The 25,781-nt window shown below is 40.7% G+C and overlaps 1 protein-coding gene across 13 annotated transcripts in view; it reads right to left on the bottom strand.

Moving 5' to 3' along the window:
• PTPRT (protein tyrosine phosphatase receptor type T) overlaps positions 1-25,781 on the bottom strand; it is a 502,670-nt gene that overhangs the window by 319,242 nt on the left and 157,647 nt on the right. For all 13 annotated transcript variants that reach the window (XM_035344293.1, XM_035344286.1, XM_035344283.1 and 10 more), the window contains exon 2: positions 16,173-16,298. In XM_035344293.1, the coding sequence (XP_035200184.1) occupies positions 16,173-16,194 (22 nt within the window). In that variant the 5' untranslated portion in view covers positions 16,195-16,298. The remainder of the gene's footprint in view (positions 1-16,172; positions 16,299-25,781) is intronic.

Genomic DNA, 25,781 nt, shown 5'->3' on the forward strand with positions numbered 1-25,781 from the left:
TTTTAGAGGCTCCTGGTGTGTTTTGTTGAACACCCTGGAACTGGGTTACTGCCGGCATCAGCTGGGTCTCTGCCTCACTGAATCCACAGGCTCATGGATCCAAATATGCCAACTCACGAGGGTCACGGGGCTGACCCTTTCCACGTGTGTGCAAAACTTTGAAATGCCTGAAGAAACCCCCATGTCAGATGTGTGCCTGAGCCTTCACTTCCATGATCCAATCTACATTCAATATGTTTTCCTACAGCATCAAATAGAGCTCGTTGCACAGATTAATGTGTTATCCACACTGCCAGCCAGGATAAACCAGAGTGCAGAGAAGGCAGGCTGCAGACAGTACTGCCCTGGGCACAGCGCTACAGTCGTGTAACTGCACAACCCCCTCTCCCCACTCCCAGCTCAGGCACACAGGGCATAGGAAGGAAAAAGGCTTTAAAAAAGCATCGCTGAATGTCCTACCACATCTGTTCTCAAGGTTCTCTTATGCTGAAGCTTTTTCTTTTTAAGATTTGCCTTGTACACCAGCTTTGAAGTGGAAGGGGATGTGGGGAAGAGATCCAGCTGCATATATATTCATATAAAAGGAGTGCTTCTCTTAAATGTTCAGCTCTCTGAAATTAAGAATAAGGTAAACATCTGCTTCTTCACAATCCTAGCACATACACCTGTGAACAGATCATTTACTGTGTCTAGGACACAGTAATCTAGGTGACTGCACAATGAAATTCCACGGCAGTGAAGAAATAAAGGAACCAGGGGTCATCCCAGTAGGTGTTCTGCTGCCCTACTAGAGATCACCGAGGTGAGTGAGATGACCAAAGTCCAATTCTATTCATTTAGTTTGTGGGAGACTGAGTTTTGATAAGGCAGCAATATGGGGCCACATGCAGAACCTGCAGTAGTTTGTAGCCTTTAACTGATGTTTACCACTGCTTTTTTATATCTGGAGCCGAAAACGTGATAGCAGACCTGTTGGCAGGGCCCTGTTCCACCAAAACCAGCAGTTTGCTCTCAGCTACCTTCTGCTCTGCTGTGATCCTGAGAGCTTCTGAACATACCTTACATCTGAAGCACAAGGGCTACAGGGTGAAGGGTTACACTTGCCACAGAACACAGGCGACAAATCCAGTTCCTCGTAAAAGAAAAGAACAATTTTACAACTAAACAATTACATGCAGTATATTTATCCTAATCTCTCAACAACACAAATGTTTTCAATGACTTGAGGCAGATTGTTTCACTGGTAAGAGAGGAACTGTCAAGAAATGGCAAAAGGCAATTAGTAAATCACTCTCTTTTGTAATCACTGATGAATTTTTTTTTTATTTATTCTCTATTGCTCATTCCCACCAACAAGATATCACCTTGAAAATAAATGCAATTAATATTAGCTGAAGCTTTTAAAACAGAATAGCTTCTAATTTACATTCCTGGCAGAAATTCAGTAAGATTGCACCACTGTAATGTTGACTGACTGCTGTTGTGGTTATACCAGCATCTCCCTCCAAATTTCCTTCCTACCCTTCATTTACAGCTCTTTAGACTTCAGCACGGTTGTATTGCCTTAATCACACAGGCTAAAAAGTAAACAAAATAGAAATCACGGCACTGTCCTGGGTAACGGTTTTTGTAGTAAACTTTCAGTTAGACTTCTGAAGGCAACAGTGATTACACACACACTTTTGAAAACATAATTGCTTGGCAAAAACATGATTATTTGGGGTGATGTAAATGGGGAGGAAAAATGTAGATTGCTGCTTGGATCCCAAGCTGCAGCATTAGGTAATGGCAGAAAAAAAAAAAAAAAAAAAAAAAAAAAAACATTTAATTGCAAATTGGGTACATGTTCTATAGCCCTGTAATCATTCTACTGCAGAATTACACTTCTACCATAGATGCACCAGGAGGCTCAGCTGTGGTCCAACTGTGCCTGATGAGCAGAGGTACAACCGAGGAGAGTGACTTCTCTTAAATCAAACACACAGACACCTACACAGTCAACAGCGTTCCAGAAGTATATGTAAACCGAATAAAAAATCTTAGTCGATGCCCTGTAAAAACCTATTAAATTAAGTATCAAATAGGCTCTAAAGCTGACAGGTTTTTATCACTTTTTCAAGTTCAAGCAGATGTAGGGGAGTACATGCATAAAAGGCAGAGCACTGCACTCATGCTTGTGGAAACAATTAGCCATAGCTGGCTGAACCCTGTATGGGCTACTGCATTGTACGTTTATGACCCCAAGGCATGTTTCTCAGATTTCATATCTGAACTTACTTCAAGAAAGCTTTAAATATATTTGTCATCAAATAAGATATTACTTATTGCTTTTATTTTAGAGTAATGAAAAAGTATTTAGGAGGAGCCGGTGGAAGGATTAATATCCTGATATCTGAAGAGCTAAAAAGAAAGTAAGCATAGGGCTGTTAAGGGTTAGTAAGGAATCCTAGCATTGGTCACCTGCCTTTAACTGAAGTGGTAGGGGAGAATCATTAGGTTGATTTCAGTATTTTGGTGAAGAGTTAATTTCAGTTAGAACTGTCGGTGACTTCTCTTCCCCCATAAAGATGGGGATGGAGTAGAGTCCTTATGAAGGAATTGATGCAGTACTTTAGTATGGAATGCATGATCTCTATTTCAGAGGGAGGCTGTCGGTGATTGAGTTTAAACCTTTCTAAGGCAAGGAGAAACAAAGCTAAAGAAGTAGTTGAAGCAATACAAGACCCTAAATAACTTTTGTTACCTGGATCAGAAAGGCTCTCACAGAACTGTGTTTAGATACAAACAAGAGTTTATGAGCGGTTCACACTCATCTTCATTTCAGTGCTGAGATTTTAGCTAAACATTTTGATTGTTTTGCTTATGGAGATTTCTAAACACAAGCTCAAACCTGCAGGGTGGTGATATATCAAGTTTAGCAATAAGCCATGCTAGACATGAAGCTGGAGTCTGCACCTGTGCTTGCCAGGGTCTCACAAGCAATGAGAAAGTTGGTTATTTGTTGTACACCACGCATACAAAATAATAGTTTAGCACTTTAGCCACAACAACCCCATGCAGCACTACAGGCTGGGGGCAGAGTGGCTGGAAAGCTGTGCAGAGGAAAAGGATCTGGGGGTGCTGACTGATGCTCACCTCAACATGAGCCAGCAGTGTGCCCAGGTGGCCAAGAAGGCCCACAGCACCTGGCTTGTGTCAGGGATACTGCAGCCAGCAGGGCCAGGGAGGTGATCGTCCCCTGTGCTCTGCTCTGGTGAGGACGCACCTCGAGTGCTGGGTTCAGTTTTGGGCCCCTCACTACAAGAAGGACATCGAGGCCTTGGAGCGTGTCCAGAGCAGGGCTACAAAGCTGGTGAAGGGCCTGGGACACAAGTCCTGTGAGGAGCGGCTGAGGGAGCTGGGGGTGTTTGGTCTGGAGAAGAGGAGGCTCAGGGCAGACCTCATTGCTCTCTGCAACTGCCTGAAAGGAAGCTGTGGGGAGCTGGGGGTCGGCCTCTGCTCACAGGTAACCAGTGACAGGACCAGAGGGAACGGCCTCAAGTTGTGCCAGGGGAGGTTCAGGTTGGAAATGAGGAGACATTTCTTAGAAAGAGCGGTCAGGCGTTGGGATGGGTTGCCCAGGGAGGTGGTGGAGTCACCGTCCCTGGGGGTGTTCAAGGAGAGGTTGGACGTGGTGCTTGGGGACATGGGTTAGTGGGTGACATTGGTGGTAGGGGGACGGTTGGACCAGATGATCTTGGAGGGCTTTTCCAAACTTAATGGAAGAGCTCCATTTCTTTCCATCCCAAAGAGTCTCAAAAATCTTACATGGTTAGACACACCTCTGCCACCCCTATGCACCTTGTAAAACATTTCTATAGACTTCACGGAAAGGCAGGCCTCACACTGTAGCTGCAGAACAGGGAGAGAAACAGATGGAAAACTGCATTAGTGGAAGGATTGGAAGGTGTTCTCTCCTATATTGCAGGAGGAAGGTGGCAGCGTATTTTTGTGTGGGGAAAAAAAAAAAGTATTAAAAAAGATCCAAACACCATTAGACATGAAGCTGTATTTTAACAGACACTACTGGCAAACTTACCCTAACTGGAAAGTGCTAGTTTGAGAAAACAAATCCACCTTGGGGGAAGATTGGTTTAAGAGCCCTGAGGCCCTAAAATTATAGGGGAGTTGGTTTTTGAGAGAGTTTGTCACAGTCTAGAGAAATTAAATAGTATGACGACCACTGAAGCTCTGAGATGCTTCCTTACATTCTGTTAGAAGTTCAAGTATTTGTGGAGAGAAGGGCTTCTCTTCAAATGCAGGATTGGAGCACGCATGTTTTCCACTTCTAACAAACAAACAACTTGAATAGAAGAGATTAAAGTGCTAAAACATGTTTAATTTTTTAAAAAGAAATCAAGTGGACAGAAGTACTGTGATTTCACAAATCAGGCCAAATACGTATCTTCACAGTCCACCCTGCCAAAATACTAAAGCATCAGGGACAGAAGCAGCCCTATGTGTAACCGCATGCACTTGTTTTTACAGTGTTACAGCTTATTCAGACTGCTTTGCTGGGCTGGAGCAGCACACTAATTAATACAATCAGAGGCAAAAGTTTCAGAAATCTCCCAACAGCACACATTAGCATATACTGCCGAGAGACTCGATAGAGTTCAAAGCTTATCCTGTAGCCTGCATACTCCGTGTTTGCTCAGAGCAGCAGCTGGCCAAGTGATCTCCCTTCTTCTCAAAGAGCAAAAATTAAATTAGATTAGATCATCTTCTCGCCCTTGTAGAATTAAGATCGCGCTATGAAAACAAGCAAATTAGCTTTTGAAATCCTGTTCCTTGCTTAAAGGGTACAAGCCCGAGGGACACCTTCTGTACCAATTTGGCCAAGTTGTAACAGAGTGTGTATGTCCTGATTTCCTGGCAACCCAAAGAGAAGTTTTACAGATGCATACAACTGGATTTACAGCTGTGAGTGACCAGAAAGCTGAGGGATGAAGTCAAAGCAAGGGACATAGGAAGAGCAGAGATAGACACAAAGTCTTAAGAAAGATGCGCAGAAGTGGTATGGATTCCCGTACGAGCCGCAGGACTATAGAGTTTTGGGAGGTGCTTTGTTTGCTACCATATAAAAATACTCCTTAGTCCAAGAAGAAAATTTAGTTCCTGGAATGGGTGGCGAAGGGGATAGAGAATAAACAGTTTTAGTTCAGATCTCACATTGATGCTAGATGTCATATTAAATAAAGCATAACAGTGAATGAAGTTCAAAAAGGGCCATGCAAATCAGATCCTATATTTAAACTCAATTTTCTAGAGCTGAATCACTGCACTCCAAGCTGTGAGGTCAGCTGGCACAGATGCAGTTAAACAAGCCTATAAAAATGTGTCCCCATTAAATTACCATGCTGCAGCAATTAGACACACTCCAGAAGATCATCCTTTGCAATCTGTTCTAGATGAACAGCTAATGAGAACTAAGCTAAAACAGTATCTGGTTATGGTTCCTCCTCTGAATATTCCCGTAACTATACTACTAAACAACTTAAATCTGTAAAACTGAAAGGGGGGAAAACATTTGCTTGAGATGGACAGATGGAGTAGTAAAACTGGCCCCGAGAACACGCAGCGATGCCTGTGGTTTTACCTTCACTCCATCACCCTAGACTGCATCAAATTCTGCAAGTCAATTTAGGTGGGGCTTTCTCCCCCCGTCCTTTTTTAATCTCAGTTTGGCTAGGGGTGAGGGAGAAGGTGATTTGGGCTTTATTGCCAAGATTCTTCACTACCATAACTGCAGCAGATTAAAAGATGGCATTGGAAAAATAAAAAAATAAAAAATAAAATAATAATTAAAAAAAAGCTCTTCTACACACTGCAGACGGAGGGGTAGAGTGAACGGGAAATTCTGAAGTGTTTATCTTTTCATGGGGTATTTCAGTGACAAATAATCGAGCATCCGCGCACTGACTTGCGAGAAAGCATTAAGTTATCCTATGAAAACGTCAATCATACTACTCAGAGTTACTATCTTGGGTGTTAAAGTCAAACGTGGTATAAAATTTTAAAAAAGGAAGCACCGCATAAACTCTCAGCACACAAAACAATTGTTCTAAAGCATCTTAAAATTAATCAGATCTGCTATTTCCCGACTGGGAAGAGGGCAGGCCATTTACTGCCCCTAGGTGTGTTCCCGCAGCATGCTCCCACCCACAGCTCCCACCGCGGTGTGCGCAGAGGCACAGCAGGAAGGTCGGACAACCACAGGGTGAGCTTACAGCCTGGCTCAGCCAACAGCCCCACACTGCAATAGATGCTATTTTCAAAGATCCAAGGGACGTGGTCGTATCTTTAGTGTTGAGAATGGCCTCATTTTAAAGGAATTAGATGAACCAAGAAGGCACTCAGACACCTGAGCTGTGTTGCACGTTTCCTGTTCTGCTTTCCTTAGAATAAACACCCGTACCATCAACTCTGACATTTCCTTCATATTAACTCTCATGCTTGCACTGTAAGTAAATTTTAAGGGGAAGCCCACAAGAAAAAACCTGTTGCCACATTTAGAAATATAAACCCCGTGTAGTGACAGCGAGAGGCTTTGTTCTGTTGGTACAAGGCCTATCGCTACATACCACGTGTATGCACTGCAAACAAGGGCCTGACACCTCTCTATTGTGTGAGCTGTACTTTAAGACATTATGCTAAAAGTCAACCATTTCTCAAGGTAAACGAGGGCCCAAAAGGGCTTGTGTTACAGCCTGAAATGTCTCAATTTCCCGTGAATTCCCTGTGACTTGACTGCTGCTATTTTACTGCAGCTGTTCATTCAATTCAGTGTTCACTTCATGAAACATGACAGTGAGAAAAAGAGCCGATGAGAATTCAGTGAATACAGCTTTTCATTTGAAAAGATCCTCAAACACATACAATTGCTTTATTTTGCTTAATTTTCAACATTCATAAACATAATTGCATTTATTTTTCCAGTCAGTACTGAAAACAAGCAATAATTTGTAGTATTACAACTTTCATCTCAAAGGAATACAACCACAACAGTTTCCACTCCTTCTAAAAGAGGTGAACGATTTGGAGGAGGTTGGATTGCCTAATGCAAGAGATGCATACATTATTTTTCCCCCATGAGAATATGTCAGCAGTGTTGCCATCAGCTTGCTTTTTGTACACATATAAATGACTTCTGGAAAATACTTATTGAAAGCCAGTATTTTTCCTGTGTCAAATTACAGGCACTAAATAACTAACTCTGCGAACAGCAAATGCTAGTATTTCTTAAGCATAAAAAATGACCTTGTTTCCCAGGGTTTCTTAGTAGCCACAGTTCTCAGCAGAATCACTGAACTGAGGATTTACCATCCCATCCAACCAACCTGCATCCTTTTAACTAAGTATTCAAAGATCTAGGCCGTGTACACTGACCATTACGAATCCCCAGTCCATTTACTTTGAAGCTGGGGGAAAGACTTCTGCTTATTTCCCTACACACCAAATTGGGCCTGTGGTAAAGGAAGTGTTAGTTAAATAATTCACGACTCCGGGATCTTAGATACTACAACACAGTTTGCACTCAAGATGCTGAGAGCCTGTGTGACGGTTTTATGATAGAAGTAAAAGAAGAAAAAGTAGAAAGATAAGTTCATTGGGAAGAAACCAAACAAAGGAGAAAAGTACTGCATTAGTCAGACAGCCCACCACAGCATATAGGCTCCGTAAGAGATTATAACCAGTTCCCACTGAATTTAAGGGACTTTAGGAAAATTCCACTGACTTGATGTTAATCAACTGCAAAGAGCTGAAAATTCATACTGACTGACTTGGCAAGACTCTGCTACTAAAGCACGAGGGACTGAATGACAACCTTGACTGTACTTTGTGCCTTTGGAGTACTCTGCCCAGCCTCTGCTTTAAATGCCTCTTCAAGGCTTTCAGCAGCTGCTTTCTCAGATCACATCTGAGGTGTAATTTTGCCTGCTGTTTCCTCAGCATTTCCTTTTGTAAATCCTTACTTTTCAGTGTTTGCTATCTCATTCACAACCTCTTTTTTTCAAATCTGCTCTATCTTAACTTCGGCCCTCTGCCCCACGCAGACTGCTCGGGTCAGTCTTCTCTCAGACTTCTTCCCTGTTAGATCTTTCACCTCTGGCTTACTAACCAACCTTCCCGGATAAAGAAGAAACGCTTAATGGAGAGGAGGTCCACAGTTTGGAAATAGCACAAGATACCATGGACTTAAAATTCACACTTGAAAGGTTGTAACAAATGCCTTAGCTCTGATTAGACCTTCAGTATTGCCTAATATCACCAGTCTACCTCTACCTTCATTCAAAAAACGTGTGTTCCTACCTTATCCACTGCTTTTCCTCTGTTCTTTAATGTCCGCTACTTCCACGTTTACCAATTTCACTATCTCAACTTCATCAAAGACCTTTCCCCATCCCTCTTTCTACCTCTGCACCTTGTTTATTTGCTGTTCTTCCTTCAGCATGATTCTTTGCTTGCTCTGAACTTTCTAGTAGGAGTGAAGGTATGTTAAATTATCAATCTTCCGCTTACCATAGAAAGCATTTCCACAGAAGTATTTAAAACAGATCACATCACTTTTGTATGCTAGCCTTATTGCAATGCAACTAAATTTATTTCAATGGAATTTAAACTAGATAAAAGTTTTCATCTGCTTTGAAGAATTTTACATGAAAAGAAACCTCCTTCTACCCCCAACTCTCAAACCTTTTAATGTTTTAAATTAGATTCCTGCCGCCACCCCCCCTCCCGTCCCCCCCCATGACTGTAGCTATACAATGCCATAACCTGGCTCTCAAACAAACAAACAAAAAAAACAGTTTTAATACCACTTGGCATCTGGACAGCATGCCCTAATAGAGCTCAAACTAATCAGAGAGCCTGCATTCTCCCTAATCAAAGATGCTGAAAGGCATCAGCTCCTGTTAGAGCCAACAGGTTCTGGGAAGCAACGTATTTCAGTACTGAAACCACGGAGGAAAAACACGTACAACAGTGGCTTTCCTGTCCCTCCTCCGAGTGTGATGCGGAAAGATGTTACGGTGCTGCTTTACGGGTGTCACGGTCTCACTAATGGTGCTAATGGAAAGGTCCTGACACCCACAAACAGACCTGTTTCTGACAGCTTCCACAAAAAAAGGATCAGAAATAAACTGACAACAGTTCAAATGCACCATTTAACACATCAAGGTGCAGGACACCACAGACAGCAATCCCTTCACGCTCATTAAGAGGCCTTCCCAGAAGTCATTCTTTGATTCCTTGGATAACATTTCTTTGTATCACGCTTATCCAGAGAAGGCAACACGCCCTCGGTAAGGAAGAGTTCAGTACCAAAGCACCATCTACATGGAAATACACTTCTGCTGACCTCTCTCAGTGGCGCATAAGGAGGAATTCTGATTCACATTTACAAAATGACTGTCAAAGTATTAAAAATGAAGATGTAATTTCCCTTCAGAGAAAGCCTCTAGAGCGGTTAACGGTTCTTAATGAAATCAACTCCTCTCGCGTCTTACAGCACGGAATAGCTAACTTCTGCTTAGTTTTTCAGTGTGGGATTCTTAATTTACACATCTGCAATTTCACACGTACTTGGGGCAACCAGTCCATCACTATTTATGGTTCCAGCAGGCCTACCCACAGCAGACAGTTTCTACTTGGTGTTAGAACACAGGAACACAAGACAGAAAGCAACCATTTGGTAAGAATCCCCCACAAGCTAATTGCTTTGAGTTAACTTTCTGGATGCAGTTGGAAGCAATTGCTCATGGCTTTCATTGCTGTTTTTCCCTCTTTGAAAAGTAAATTGTATGTTAACGCAGGCGTGACTGACAGATAACCCAGACCTGATGTGAGATCATCAAAAAACTCGGGTGACAATACATTCCTCTGAGGGAGAGCTGGATCCCAATACCATTACGGCGGCCACTCCAGAATCAGTCACATTAGTGACTTTTGGGGGTCTTACCACACAGCGTAAGAAAGAGCAATTTAAGAGCCACAGTGAAAATAACTTCCCTGTATTTGCATCCTAAAGTTAGATCCCTCCCAAAGCTATATTCATAAATAATCCCAAAATCATGCTTTTTCTCCCCAAGAGTCTGAACATTCTTATGTACTCCCACCCAAAATACAACAGGAAAAATAAGGAAATCAACTTCTAACCTCAGGTTAGTGTAAAATAGTGATGAAATTCTGGAAATGGAGAAAGATTATTTACAATCACAACTCTAAAAGTCAACCCCAAACCACAGACATGAACAGATAGTAAAGAGCAAGATGACAATGCACCGTAGAAGATCCCTTTCTGCTCAAATCTTAAAAGCTGAGAAATCACTTTGAGTTCATTACCTAGTCCGCAGACTAATCTATTTACTTGTATGAAAGTCAAAGAGTGGGGACAAACACATTTGACTCATTCTTAGTAATTTCCCCTGAAAAAAATATTTTTTGGAGAAACAATATACGCAGACAGCTGAGCCAAATTTCCTCCTCCCCTCTCAGACAAAATTGGATCATGATTCATCATACACACAGTTGGATTTTAATTTATTCTTTTAACAACTTTGTTTATTTTCTTGTAAGCAAGTATTAATACACTGAGACACGGGAAAATGTTAATTTATTGCGTTGCCTTTCAAATTTACAAATGCTGAGTCTAACTCCTGCTGGCGTTCATTCCAGCCTGAAGAAAATGACGACAAACATCTGACCTGTGCAGAAGTTCTCTGTTCTTTGGAGAGGTTAACGCTAAAGTGCCCATCAGTCCTCTTCTGAATGAAATTAAAGGATCCTGTCCACCTTCAGTGTGCGCATAGATGGGGAGTTTATCACCCTTCTCAAGGAAAGCTGGTTTGTAATTACTCATTCACAAAACTCCACAGGGCCACTCGCCAAAAGGAGGAAGGTGACACAGAAAAAGTATTCAGCCTGTTAGACTAACACGAAACTTCACTCAGTTCAGAGGAGTCCAAGCTGAATTCAGCCATCTGGTATTCAAACATACATCATGCCTGTGATGTTCGCCTGCTAAATGGTTATTTCACGAAACATCGCTAATGATGATAACCCTTCTGTTCTTTCAGCAAGATGCTCAGAGAGCCCTCCAGTTACTGGAACAAAGTACACACCCGATTACATGAGGGAAGAGTCTCCACGCCTCATCTCTGCTGCAAGAGAAAAAGAAATTCTGCTCCGAGTTCTCAGCAAGGTGGTGCAGCACTTTCAAGGGAAGTGATGAGCTGCACACACCAAACATCTCAGGCTGTGTTCATTTCATTGTGCTAAGCAACGTGGACTCACATAAGAAAGCACTCCAAACCCGGCTGTGCCTTAACCTCACCAAACATGACCTGAGAATGTCCACTGCTGAGTGGACTCAGCAAAGACTTCTCCAAGACCACATGAGGAACACTTCAGCAGAACTTCTGATTGCCTCTCTGAAGGGCGAGCCTGACCTCAGTGCTCGAGCTGCCATCAGGGCTTCGGAAACACTAACGGTGCAGTCAGCAGTCCCTTGGTGCTGACCTGCCCTGGCTTCTGAAGCACCACTCAGCAGCTGAATTGCTTTGGCTCAACTGTTAACAGCAGAAGCGTAAATGCACTGCTTGCTCACTTCCAAACCATGGTGCAACACAACTTGTCTGCTGTTTAAAAACCTTTACATAAATGCACACAGCTCATAAAACCATGTATTAGTGGCATTTTTCCACAACTATTTGGCACCTTACAAACCACAAGTTAGATATATCAGCAAGTTTGGCTCTTAGATAACAATGCATCTATTTTTAGCATGAAAATACCTTTGACTGATAATGGGTCTTGTTTCTTTGTGGAAAATGTGTGGAATTTGTGTGGAATATGTGAGCAAAAATAAGCAAACGTGCTCTCGCTAAGTAATGTACGAGTGCTGTAACACTAATTCTGATTGTTTTAATTTCTTCTAAACATTTCACTCATCTTCAAACTCAATAACTAAATTAGTTTCCTAGACAAACAAAATGTGCAATTAGATAATTTAGCAAGAAGCAGCAGTGATATTGCACGTGCATATAGGCTCATCTGTGTGCATATATAAACACACAAAGTACGGAGCTTGCACCATGTAGGTGCCAGTCGATGCACACAAAGGGCAGAAGATGGGGCCAGACCTTCCACTTCTGTGTGCCAATTGCTTACCTGCTAACTTGGAACAAGGAAGCTTCACACAAGCAACCAGGAGATTAACAGTAAATCTAACACTGAGCTGCTGCAGAAAGGCACATTGCACGACAGCTTTGTATTCAGAGTATGATCGTATTTAACACAATTAAAGTAATTACTCCAGTCTAGTCAGCCCTGGTTAGGTCTCCATTGGAGTTAATTAGTAAATGCTGGTAAAATCCTTCAAATATGCAAATGTAAAATACTTCCATAATATTAATATTGTTCTCACAGCTCAGTGACAGGCAGGTTCAGGGTTTCCTGGAATACTGCAGCATTACAACATAAAAAGTAAAGCAAATATTTTTCCCAGGCTGGTTTTAAGGCAACACAAGCACTTGTTCTACTAACCAAGTGTCTGACTGTAAAATACAGAAAAGCTCCGGCCCTGTTTACTTTACTACCAAGGAAATATCTTCAGCAGTCCAACAAGCTACAAGCTACATCTTGCATCATCTAACACAGCACATAAAGACCAAACATTTGCGGAAAAAAGGAAATGAAAACTGCATGAAGGCAATGCAAGAACTTCTGGGACAGAACTGCAGCCTCGCATCCTGCCAGCACTGTCATGCAGAGTATCGAGTCCCAGCTTGGTAATACAGCTTTAGGCAAATACCCAAAAAAGATAAGAAAGCAATGACTGAATAGGGTAGAGGGAAGGGAGGGAAGGAAACAAGACACTGAATTAAGAAAGGCCAAAAGGGCTGGGACGTGTTTAGAGCTAGGATACACAGACTTAACTGCATACAGCTATGTAAGAGAGATAATAAGAGCTACAACTGATTATCCTCCCAAGTCATAGATGGAGCAAAGAATAATGAGATTAAGCCATAAAAGGGAAAATGGAAGATGAATACTAAGAACCCTTACAACCCAAAGAGTGGAACGAGTAGCCCAGAGGCTGCAGAATACTCATCACTGAGGGTATTCAAGCTTAAGTAAACACCCATCTGTTAAAAAATATTTTGTTATAATCACTCCTGTTATTATGCAAGGAGGCGGAATAAGAGTCCCAAAGTCTGGGGATTGGGTACCTACAATTCATTTCTTTCAGGTTTTTGAAACATTTATTCAGAAACAACAAACATCTGGTTCTTAATCCCCCAATTAACACTGTTTCCAGCCCTGAGGAATTAATCATAGAATTCATGGAAAACAGTTTATTTGCTAGCAATGGTGTAAAACAAATTGCCTACAAACTTTTACATTACTAATAGGGCAGTTTAATTGCCTTTTTTTTTTTTGGCATTTCAATTCAAAAAAATAAAGCCTGGGAAAGATGTCCCTTGGCAGAGACCTTTGCAGCAGTGTGTCAGCAGAGAATTACACAGTACTACAGACTCAGGCTCTCAGTCATGACACTGACCTCCTTTGAAGAGCACTCAGATCTAACGATGAAAAGTACTGTAAAAAAAAGTCCTAGATATTATCATTAGTATTCAGAGGCTGGAATTCTGTGGCTTGGTTGAATTCAAAGGGACCTGCTGGTGCTTATGAAAGCCGACATTTTAGGGAAGAAAATAGCTCTGAAGGCAATGTTAATGTGGGCTGACCAGGGCAGGGGCAGGCCCCGCCTTTCTGCCTCCATCTCCCAGCAGGTTGCGCTGCAGCCTTGCTCAGCATCATTGAACCAATTTAATACCTGCTCACTCACTTTTCACCATTTCCACAATATACTATTTTGATCTATTTCCCGCCACAAAAATTGGATAGTGGCTAAAACATCCTCCTGATAAAGCAAATTTGCGTTACCGCCTGCATCGCCAGAACCCTACGCACTCCCGTCACTGCTGTCCACGCTGGAGGAGCTTATGCCAAACGCTGTTACCACCTCTTACACCCTGTAGTTCAGTGGATTTACACCCTGCTGCTTTCAGCTGCAGTTGAGAAATTAAATGGAATGGAAAGTCAATCACCAAATGTTCTAGTGCTCTGGTTTTAAAGCTGTCCCTGCTTGTAGGAGCAGAACGTGCTGTTCATCAGTTTATTCGTCTGGCTTTGCCACTAGATGAATTTTAAGTAAACATCCTTTATTCTCATGAAACAGATTTTCAATGAGTAACCAATACAAACAGGCATTAAGATTCCATCCAGCAATACAGCCTCTCAATAACAGCTCTAGCATCCCTGCTAGCTTGAGGCCATCTAATTGACCACTCTAATTTACTTCAAGGTTAGTATGATTTGGACAGCTCTTGAAAACATGTTTTTGTTACTGGAGCCTTCTATGCGCATTTGCTGTGGTCAATCTTCTTTTTCTACCTACTGATTTCCCCTTTTGTTTTGTGTAAATAGTCCTGAGACACCAATTAGTAATGTGAAGCACTGAGCCATCTCCCCCCATATTTCTGAAGGTCTCGTTAGTATTTCATTAGCAGCACATTCCAGGCTGTGAGCTGCTTTACCTCTTCCATTTTTCTATACAATAAAGCTTTGTGTATTTTTCTTCTTTTTTAATATATAAAGGTGTTAGAGCAGCTGCAAATTATCAGTGCTATTGGATGCCATGGATTGAAGTATTAAGGGAGAGGGGCCACATGTCTCCGTTTACTTAGTTTTATGAGGAATTATTCTGAAAAGCCCATTAAAAATCACACTACTGTTTTGGTGTTTGTTTGCCATTCCAGATTGTTATCTATCGATTTCTCCAGGGTTCCAGCATACTTCTGATAATACACTTTCACAGGAAGCCAGGAAGATAGGTTTACCTTAATATTAAGAGTTGGCAAAGTATTGAACTTGTACCAGCACAAGCCCTCCTATTTATTCCTTGCCTAACACACGGCATCAAAGCTGTGGGTGTTCCTATTCCTTCAGATCATTCTGAGATCCATAAATTCAAAGATCTGTCATGTCTCTCTAGTTAGGTCTACCACGGACAGGGAGTGGAACACAAGGGGGTTGAAGCCGAGGAACTGTAGAGGTAATATCGCCCTCATTAAAATGGCAACGCATCCAGAATGATGAAATACATTCCTACAGACAAGACCAGAAAATTAACTTCACAATTAGCTTTTGGAATTCCAGAGCCAAAACAAGCAGCCCTAGGTGTTATACAATTTGAAAGATTCTGTTCTGAACAGTTTCCAATTTAAGCTGTAATTAAAAACAGAGGGGAAAAAAAAAAGGAAAAGAAAAGAAAAGAAAAGAAAAGAAAAGAAAAGAAAAGAAAAGAGAAAAGAAAAGAAAAGAGAAAAGAAAAGAAAAGAAAAGAAAAGAAAAGAAAAGAAAAGAAAAGGAAAAAAAAAAAAACAGCTAGCTTGTTATCTTGGGTGTTTGTTTTCTACTGACAGCTTCAACATACCAGGATGAACACGAGCCTGTCTATCCATGGCTACAGCAGGGTGCTATTGTTGTATCAGCTCTATGTGGTACCCTTAACAGGCACCTAGCAATTTGAAGTTCCTTAGCTCAATAATTTACAGGCATAAGGATACCTCTAGAACAACACAAAATGCTGATTCTGTCAACTAGCACACACTTGTCACAGTGCAATGAATTAACTGGAACAAATGCATTCTTAATACTGAAATCACACTGGCTGGTCAGTTCTGTTTGCCATTGTGTCAACTGCTTTACAGGGGCTTTGACTATTTTAAGAAAATTAAAAACTATTAAACTTAAGTTTAAGAAACACACATTGATTTGTAGAAAATTTTAGTGTGCTTTGTCAGGTTTTCTTCAACGTGAACAAAGCATGCCAGAGAACTTACTCCCGTACACATCCACAACATAACGTTAATTTCCAATAAGAAACAAAACCATTGGAATCTACCATTACGTCCCTGTGAGCTCCTTCAGAGAATATTGAAAAGCATCATATGGAAGACTATGCTATTAGCGGATGTTCTCACTATGTTAGCAACCCATACAGGGATAACAGCTGATTCTCACAAAGAGCAATACCTCCGCTGTTGCTGAGGCTTTTTACTTACCAGTTGGGACAGCAGGATCCATTGTTGGCTTTTCCCAGGTATTGATCTGCTCCCAGGTAAATCCATTGGTTCCCAAGGCCACACTATAACCACAATTACTATAGTGCTCATCAAATGAACATCCACCTAAAAACAAGAAAAATGCATACGTCATTACATTAATTATCCTCATTACAGTAAGTTCATTTACTTTAGTATTTTGTACCTAGGCTTACACAACGAAAACAGGAAAATTTTTCCTGCATATAAGATTTCAGACAGCAGAAAAGGTATCCAGAAAATATTTTTGAATTTTCAACACTTTGTATCCTTTAAAAGCCCCTCTTCCCTCTCTAGATCTGTTCCCTTATTTTAACCTATTAACATTTTCAAGGACAGCTGCACATGATGAGCACGTGCAAATCTTTGCATTTGGGTTCCACTAATTGGTACTTCACAGAAGTTTCCATGTCAGATATTCAAAATGAGAGAAAGAACAAACCCAAGTGCATAAGACAAGCATAGTAACACTGTTTCCACAAGGAATCCTCATTTCATTTCACTTTTAAGCCTTGAATTAAGCAAGGCTGGGTTACACCTACAGAAAAGGCAACCTTCCTTTCAACTAACTCTCATGCTAAGTAACATGAAGCTCTATGTGACATGCAACTGCTCCTCCAGGTCTCTCAGGTCAGCATTTCTGAGTGCAAGCCTTTAATTTTTCTACAACAGGAGAATAACAAGAAGTGGATGGGAATGAGCATTCACACCTTCCAGACTGCTAACTGATCTTTCCTCTGCAATTCCTGAAATACTTGGAAGAAGCGGTTAACTGTCACCCAAGAGCTGTCTGAATACTTGAGGATCAAGAGAAACACATTAACAGTGGAACAAAATTTTGTATTCCTACACTGACTTCAAAACTTGTTTCTCAGGCAGGCAGAACAAACTAGTTTAGTCCTGAGTAGGGTACTCCTACTCTGCTGAACCTCCCTTCCATCAGGTACATTCTTCATATCCACCCAACTCAGTTTACCAAGCACATTGCAGTACCAGATCCATTAGATCAGGTAGACTGGGTCCTTGGGTTTCGACCTTAATCACGCCAACAGTGTCTCTCTCCTGCTTTGGCTTTCCCTCTTAGAGAAGCAAGGAGAAATTTCACTGCGGTTACTAATAGTGCAAAGTCAAATGGACACATCTAACACCTCTGAAGCTGCAAGGACTGAGCAATGCTCAGGGCTACACTAACTTGCTTTGCCAGCCAAACTGCCGATTCCTCTTAACGCTAATCAGAGTCACATACACAGAGATGTTCCTGACTCTTTCCTCCTTCCCACAGGCTGCACTGCCTACACATACACAATAAACTGTAAGTACATAAGAGATCTGTGGTTTCTGTTCAATAACAGTTATCCAACAGAGGGGACATTTCGGCACAATTTTGTTTTCACCTATATTTTCTCCTCTCTAGCTCTCAAGAAAGCCCAAACCTGTCTCAGTTTCTACGGAATTCCTCATAAATGACAAACCCAAATCAGTCCAAATCATTAATATTTACTAAATCCCGACCCCATTAAAGGACTTAACGTGTACTGCAACTGGATTTCTAAGTTTCTACAAAACTTCACACAATTTCTATTTAAGTATATACCCAAAGAATTTGATGGATAGAGTATCTGATGCTCCAAAATACCGCGTTGCTAAAGATAAGTTTAAAGACGTAACTTCTCTTAAAAGAAAAAAATTATATATCGTGTAATTTTAATATAAATAGGTCTGATGACAGATTTTATGACCCTTGCAACCTTGCCTGTTTCATCAGTCCTTGCTTTTTATTTTTTTACAGATTAATTTTTGCTTTAAATTTACCATACTTGTGAAGCTTTCCCAGCTGTCAAAGTGAGGATTACACTTCAGCCTTTTCCCCAGTTTTAATTTAATTTAGGTGAAAAAGTTCAAGTTTAATGTTAAATATGCTTATTAAAATGTCTAAGGGAAAACAGGTGTTCTGGATCACCTGTGAGGAGTATGCGACAACTGAAAATCACCTTTTTCACAGTGAGCAGGTACAAAAGATGATAACAAATACTCTGCTCTCAATCTCCACGTCAGGCATTCTAGTTTTGATAGATTCACTTTAATAACAGGACTTCAGACATATCCCATTTACACACCTCTGTTCAGTATACTACAGCATACAATAAATGGCACTGTCTCTCAGCTATTACTTTGAAGGGTCTGTAAACAAATACTCTGATCAAGCCCGACAACTGTACGAGTACTCACATTCACAGAAAATTGCACAGGTGATGCTATAAAGTCCCAGAATCAAAAACAAGACAACAGCAAAATATGGGGTAGGAGTCTTTAATTTTGCAGAGATTTTGATACAATCAGCTGAACAGGTTGTTTTATACGTGCAGAGGTAGGTACAGTTGAAGGAAGAACCGAAAAGGGATACAGTGAAAGCTTCTGGAAGTTAACTGGGAGTTGCCACTGATAAGAGATAACACTTTAGGAAGTTTGAAAGTGTCTTGTCTGAAACTCACGGCTAACCTTGTAGTAAGACTGAATAAGAATGAAAAGTGTAAACCATGGAGAGCCTTAAAAGTAACAGCAAGACAAGCTACGTTTTTAAAGAAAGAAAAGTTAGCAGAGGAACTTCCAAATGCAAAGTGACAAGGCAATAAGCCAGAAGGATTAATTTACTAGAAGCAACAGAATGGGAATCTGGAGAGGTGAACTTGCAGGAAATGAGAGCAGGGAGAAAAAGCTGAAGTCAATTTTACAGGCTTGGAAAAGCAGACTGGTTGCACAGCGAGCACAGGAAGGCTGAAATCTTCAAGCTCAGCAGGAGGAAAGGGTCTGTCCACCTTTTGCTAGGTGTGTCAAAAGAGAGGAGAATGAAAAGAGGGACCGAGCTGGGACCCAAAGCCATGTTAACTCATGAACAAAAAGCAACTCATCTGTTAGCACTGTTGAATACAGCATACATTGTTATTAAACAGGAGTAACTTCAGGAAGTGCAGGGAAAGAATCACAACATATGAAATACTGCATAATACTGGGTTACCCTAATAGGATGGGATTTGTTCACATCTGCAAAACAAATGTACTGCAGATGGTCTTGGCCTCATCTTCACAGAAGACAGACATGGCATTACAGCTACAAATAACTGAGTCACAGTCAGAAAAAGAGCTTTAAAATCCCACCCCAACCTTACCTCACAACTTCAAGATTCACCTCAGAAGCCCCCTCCAACACCACTTCCCCAGTCCCCCTCAGCCCTTGGGGCTGCAGTGAGCTCACTCTCCTCAGAGTGGCCCCTCCTCATGGAGCCTCCCCTGCAGGCCCAGCTGCCAGCACCCATACCCAGGCATCCAGTGCAGCTCTTTAAAACACAAAGCTCCTCTTTAAACTGTAAACCCAGCCTCCAAGTCAGGCTGGACTGTTCCCCCACACTTCCCTGAAGCGGGGTTGGGCAGGCTGGGGGACCCCTGCAGGCTGCCCCCCCCCCGGTCACAGCCTCGCCTGGGCCGGCCCTGCCCCATGTTCTGGGCCCTGTGTGGGAAAGGGAGCCTGGGAGGAGAAGGGAGAGACTGAGGAAAAGCCTCTCACCTACACTGTGGAATATTGTTGACCTGGTAGTTGAAAAGTACCCTTATGTTCAAGCGTGTGCTCAGGACAATAAGCTCCCAAACAAGACAGTGAGGAAACACAGGGTAAAGGCGCATTTGATGTCTGACTGAGCTCACACAGGCACTCCTCAGGCCAACCTGATGAGATCGAGCGATCCACTCTACTACACAAGCATCTAGCTGCAAGATCCTTGGAAATTCAATTACTCCCCACTAATGAATTTCAGTTTCAACTAGAAATTTAATTATAGTCTTTAAACATCCTCTTAAGAATGGACTATGACTCCAAAATGGCATAGCAGGCTAAAACTAGCAGACGTATTATTTTCACTGTCTTCAGCATAAGCTTAATATTTAGCATGTCTTAAGATATCACCTACATGGATACTAAAGAGCTACAGGAACATGGGGGAGGGGGGTAAGGTCTATCTTAATACAAAACTATCCATCACAAATATAAGCACTTGGCAGCAGAACAGGGCTACTCATTAACAGAAAAAATAATCCACAAATTGAGAGAAAAAGATACCATGCAGTGAATTTAGATACCAAGTTTGCATGTCACAGTTCTAGCCCCAGCATCACACAGCAGCTAGTAGGAAAAGTAAAACGAACCAAAGCACACGAACCAAAAGGGGGTTCTACGTCTTCATTAACTGTTAACGGGGCTGGGGATTTCAAGAAGCAAACCGGAATCTTTCCACTGATCAGCTAAAAATTATCAGCAAAAAATGCAGTTGCTAGGTAGGGCAAAAGAAAAGGAAATTGAAATGAAACTGATACTGTTAGATAATGCATGTGGTATTGGCCTCCTCTTTTCACAAAATGAAACCTAAACAAGAATGAAGTCCTTCCCTTCCTGAAAAGGGTCATATTGAAGCAAATAACAGCTCACACAGGAAGGATAAAACATCCCTTGTTCTATACTGCAGGCCTGTAACAATGTCGCTGCTCATCTGAGTGATGCTAATTAATCTTGAGCAGACCTATCATCAGTTACTGAATCTTGCCCCTGGATTAAATGTAAACCAGCCTTGCATAAATTCAATGTCTCCTTTGAATATATAATTGAATTTGCAGAAGTGTGTGCCAGGGGGGTGTTTAAATAAGTGCACAAATATGATAAAAAGGACTTCACGCCATTATATCTAATTCAGTAAGCAAAAATAATGGCAGGGCATGTTCCAATTAGTGTTTGATTTATTTATTTTAACAAATCCAATTAAGTGGAATGTTTTATAAAGTCATCCAATGTCAAACTCACGGACTCACCAGATAAAAAACAATACTTCTAAAAAGGGATAAAGAAACATACTGATGGGAGAAACCTCGTTGGTTATCCTGTGTGTCTAGATACACACAGGAAACAACAGCATCAGGCAGTTTGATCAAGCATTTACAGCATTGCCATGGTGGGGAGGAAAGCAGAGAGCAAGAATCTCAACAGTCTCATTTGTCCTCCTCCAGATCTTTCTTCTGGGGCATTAATTGTTAGCTTTCTCACTTATTCAAAAAATAGTAAGAAAGTAGAAGTTGTGAAAGCATACATAATTCCAACCAAGGCTTCTCTCTGAAACATCACTTTTGAAACTCAATTGAAGTTTAGTCCTTTAGTACAGATCATATTAGCTTCACAAAATATGAAGAGCACAGGAAGAAACAAATGCTCTCATGATGAGGTAGTGCTTATGACTTATAGAGTTCCAGAAATTAAAATATCACTTAGATATTTCATGCTTGTGTATTCCAACAGCATTTTTGTTTACAGCACTGGAAGAGATGCATTTGGCTCATTAGGATAACTTCTTCTTCTATAGGATTTATCTCAAAAATCCATTTATAACATTTTTCAGACTGCAGACTTCACACAGTCCTTGAAAACTTTATTATATATTATTATGGGGGTGGAAGGAAAGGAGAATAGAAATGTGCATGTAATGATTGTTCTGAGTCACTTCATTTAAGATGGGATAAATCTTTTCAAGGGATATTTAGGTTTCGCTCCCCCAGAAGGAGTAGTGTTTTCAGAAGGAGTAGTGTTTTATGTGTCTTTTAGTCTGCCCAGAAAGATTAAGACAGATGACATCAGATATATACATACATGTAACCAAAAATGCTAACCTGACCCAGAAATCCAACCCAATTTCTGCAGACCAGATCTGTTTCTAATGAGCACAGTTCAGTGACTTCAGCTCTCAACAGGCATCATGCCGAAGAGGAAGACACATATTGAGGGACTGGCAGAGGGCACTTGTCACTTGAGATATCTTTAGTTTCAAATGTAACAGCCTGGAAGTGATATGCTTTGCATATTCTTAGGTACCTGCATAGTACAGGAAGAGAAGTTTCAGAAAGGCCAACAGTAACTGGGTATCTCATTTGTCAGAACATCATCCTTCTGCCACCGTGTTACCAGTCTGCTGATGCAACTGGCCAATTTCAACAAATATCTCATGATTTTATTTAACTACACTTATTCTGTATTCCCAGGTTTTCAAATAAAGCAGTCTCTGAAAAAAGAAGATAAGATGCTATGACTCCTTAAACTGCAGGGAAAGCTCTGATCAGGTCTTATACCTCGGTCACCAGAGGATCTCCACCAGGAGAAATTAAGGAATAGATTCCCCAGGGTATAATACGGTACAAATGCTTTACGTTGGAGTTTATAACCTCTTTTTCTTATGTCAATACTTTTGTCAAGAATTGAGTTCATACCTAGCAGAAATTCAGATAAGTCACTCAACCATGAAACACAAATCCACTGAAAACCAAGCTTCTCTACCTCTGGTGCTCACAGACGTGCTTCTCTCAAGGTATCCAGATGTTCTGGGTTTTATAAGTAATCATCGGTGATTTCTCCAGTGCCTCAAACACATTCCTTTAGTTTCTGCTGCAAGTACAATGACTTTTGGTGGCTCCCCACTGCACCTATCAGTCCTCATTGTTAAGGGATGATTCATCTGCCACTGCACAGTTCGATTTCTTTCAACGTTTCTTTTAATGCATAGTTATTTGATTTTATAAGCAAAGGTGGTTTTATCTACTATAGAAGAAGCTACTCCTTTAAGTTATTAACAACTACCTTGCTTAGGTAAGGATCATTCTTGTTGGATTTGAGTCAATTTCATTTATTTTGCATGGTCTGTCTCATAGCAATCAGATCTTTCAGATATGGGAGCAGGTGGGGAAGTGCGTGTTTTACTGCAATGATAAAAATAACTTCATTTTAGGATTAATATATATGTATATATAGGTTTTATTTGTTTTTTTCAATCAAGATAGCCATTAAAAAATGAATGCATCTTAGAAAAGCATTTCATTTCAACTTGAAACTGTAGTGGTTCTAAAGTAGACTCAAGATTGGAATTTTTTGCATCAGTGCTTTCAAGCACCATCAACCTATTAAGGAAGACTACAGTACTAAGGATATACATTTTTTGAAAGTTTTTTTCCCAAATTTATTTGCCACGAAATTGCTATCTGTTCAGGTTTAACATTATTTCCAAGTGCATGGGAGTAGATTTGTAGCTTATGAGCACAGTATACAGTCACACAAAGCACGTGCCTGGATACAAACACTGTGCGGATGTTCCTCACGTAGAAACTTTGCTATGAACCCGATATTGCTGATGCTGTGTAAGAGACCACCTAGGGTCTTTCATGATTAACCTCACCAATAATAATAGGTTGGTGTTATAAAAGAAACAGACTGAATAGGTGCAACATAGTCTAGGAAACACCTAAAGACAAAGCATCCCCCCAGCAGTAGGTTTTCTACCAGCGCTACTCCAAAGAAATTATTGGCCTCAAATGTAGAATAAAGTCTGACAAACCTTCTCAGTTATCATCCTGATCCCATGGAACCACTCTGCTGCAAAATAAGCGCTGTGGCTAGGATCCTCTTATATATCGAACAAGCATTTAAGCTGCATTTTCTGGACTTGTCAGGTTAGGCTAAGCTTTCATTCTTAAATTCATTATTATAGGCTGCTCTTTGAAAAAGCTTGCCCACACGTCTCATAATTTGAGCCCTAGATCAGCTCATAAATTCATTATTAATTCTGCACCTCATAATCCACCAAAGACAAGTGAAATCACTTTACAGTATCCTAGGAGTACAATACTAAATGTCATTTGTTTAAATTGATATCTCCAAATCAGGGGTGACTCATCTAACTTCACTTGCCAGAATGTGTCCTTTGTTTAACACTAGGAATATCATTTTTGCTTCTGACCACTTAGCTGTCATTACTTCAATAGCTCAATTATTTAACATTTTGTTGGTCTATTGAAAGATATACATACCTGTAAGTTTATCAGTATTTTTTGGTTTTAAGCTACAGAACCAAGTCAGCTAACCCAGTGCAGTGCTAGCTTTGCAAATTTTACGTTCAGTTTCAGTCTGCTGAAACAGAGATTTACTTACGCGAAGTCTTCAGACTTCCTTATTCCCATGTAATTAAACTTGCAAAATTAACACAGGTTTTCAAAATCATGCAAGATGCTTAAATAGAAGTTCCCTAATGGCTTTTGTTATACTTCCAGCTAATCATATCTTCTTAATTCATTAGTCAAGTAGCTTTCCACCCATGAAGCAGGCTCCTGCTTTACTCACAGTATGAAATTAAGAATCCTTTTTTAAAATGCAAATTCATAGCACCTACTTGCCTTTATTTTTGTAGCCTAAATATAACTTAACCTTCGCTTTGCTTCAATTTCTGTTTTTGTTTTTAAAGTTACAGGACCTTTTTTCCTACTAAAATAATGCAGCTTTGTATTCCAAAATGATTACCCATGTTTGCTGACGTTGTGCTTAGACATATTTGTCAGTAAAAAAAAAAAAAAAAAAAAAAAAAAACTATAAACATGTGTGGATATTCATTGTTCCTGGGAAGAAAAAAAAAAAGAACATTGCTTAGTCGTTACAGCATCTGAAAACTCCTGCGTGTAATTATTCAGTGTATCTAAACAGAGTTACCCAAAGTTGTATTTATGGTAGATTGTAACCAAATTCTACATCAGCTACTGCACTGGAGTCTTGATCAGTCAGAACACTATTCACTGCCTTCATTTCAGCAGTTACAAAATGTCAGACAGAATACCTGTTCAAGTTACAGAGTCATTTAAATTACGTATCTGTTTGACTTCTGCCATCCACCATGGCAGCAAAAAAGCTGTCTGAAGATAGCGCGCTCTCATTTATTCTCTTAGGAAGCCTATCTTTCTTAATAAGCTTTTTTTTTTTTTTCAAACTTCATATTAATGTGTTTGAACTTTAGGCAAGTAGTTGTCTTTGACTGACTCATTATGCTTGGTGATGAATGAAATATTGTCTAAAAAGATAGGATTTCAGGGACTCCAAGTGCTTCTCTAAGTGTTACCTTTCTCCCTTCTGTGTGCTACCGTCCCTGTAGCGCTCCCAGGGCTCCTGTTTTGGAGGAGGGTCTCCTTGTAGCAGAGATGCTTTCTTTGAAAACATCATGGCCAGAAATCATGAAGAGAGTAGCTTAAATTAGGGTAGGAAGTCTGGTTTATTGCCAAACCAGTGAACAAGGCATACAATTAAGCACTATCTGGTTGCAATCAGAGGTAACTAGCATAGATTTTTATCATTTTAGAGATGAAATTAAGCACTTATCAGACTGACATTTTCAGAAGCATTCCATTAGCTCAATGCTCTTCCCAAATCAAGTAAATTAAAATAACACTCAACTTCAGGAAAAGTCGCCTCTTCTCTTTGGTAGTTCTCATCATTACGTCTGCAAAAGGTTCTGTAAAGCATTCTCTGAAGCTTTACTACAACATTAGCAAAGCTAAACCCCACTGACAACTGCCATAATCCGCAGACCACGCCTCACTTCTGCACCTACAGAAAACTGCCTACAGTGCGCATAAGGACCAGAAGGTTTGTACCCACAATCTGTAGATTCCAAAAAATGCCAACAGTTTAAAAATTTTCTTGTACAACACTGTGGAGGATTGATTCTT

This window comes from Oxyura jamaicensis, chromosome 20 (assembly GCF_011077185.1).
Source record: "Oxyura jamaicensis isolate SHBP4307 breed ruddy duck chromosome 20, BPBGC_Ojam_1.0, whole genome shotgun sequence".
Taxonomy (NCBI): Eukaryota; Metazoa; Chordata; class Aves; order Anseriformes; family Anatidae; genus Oxyura; species Oxyura jamaicensis.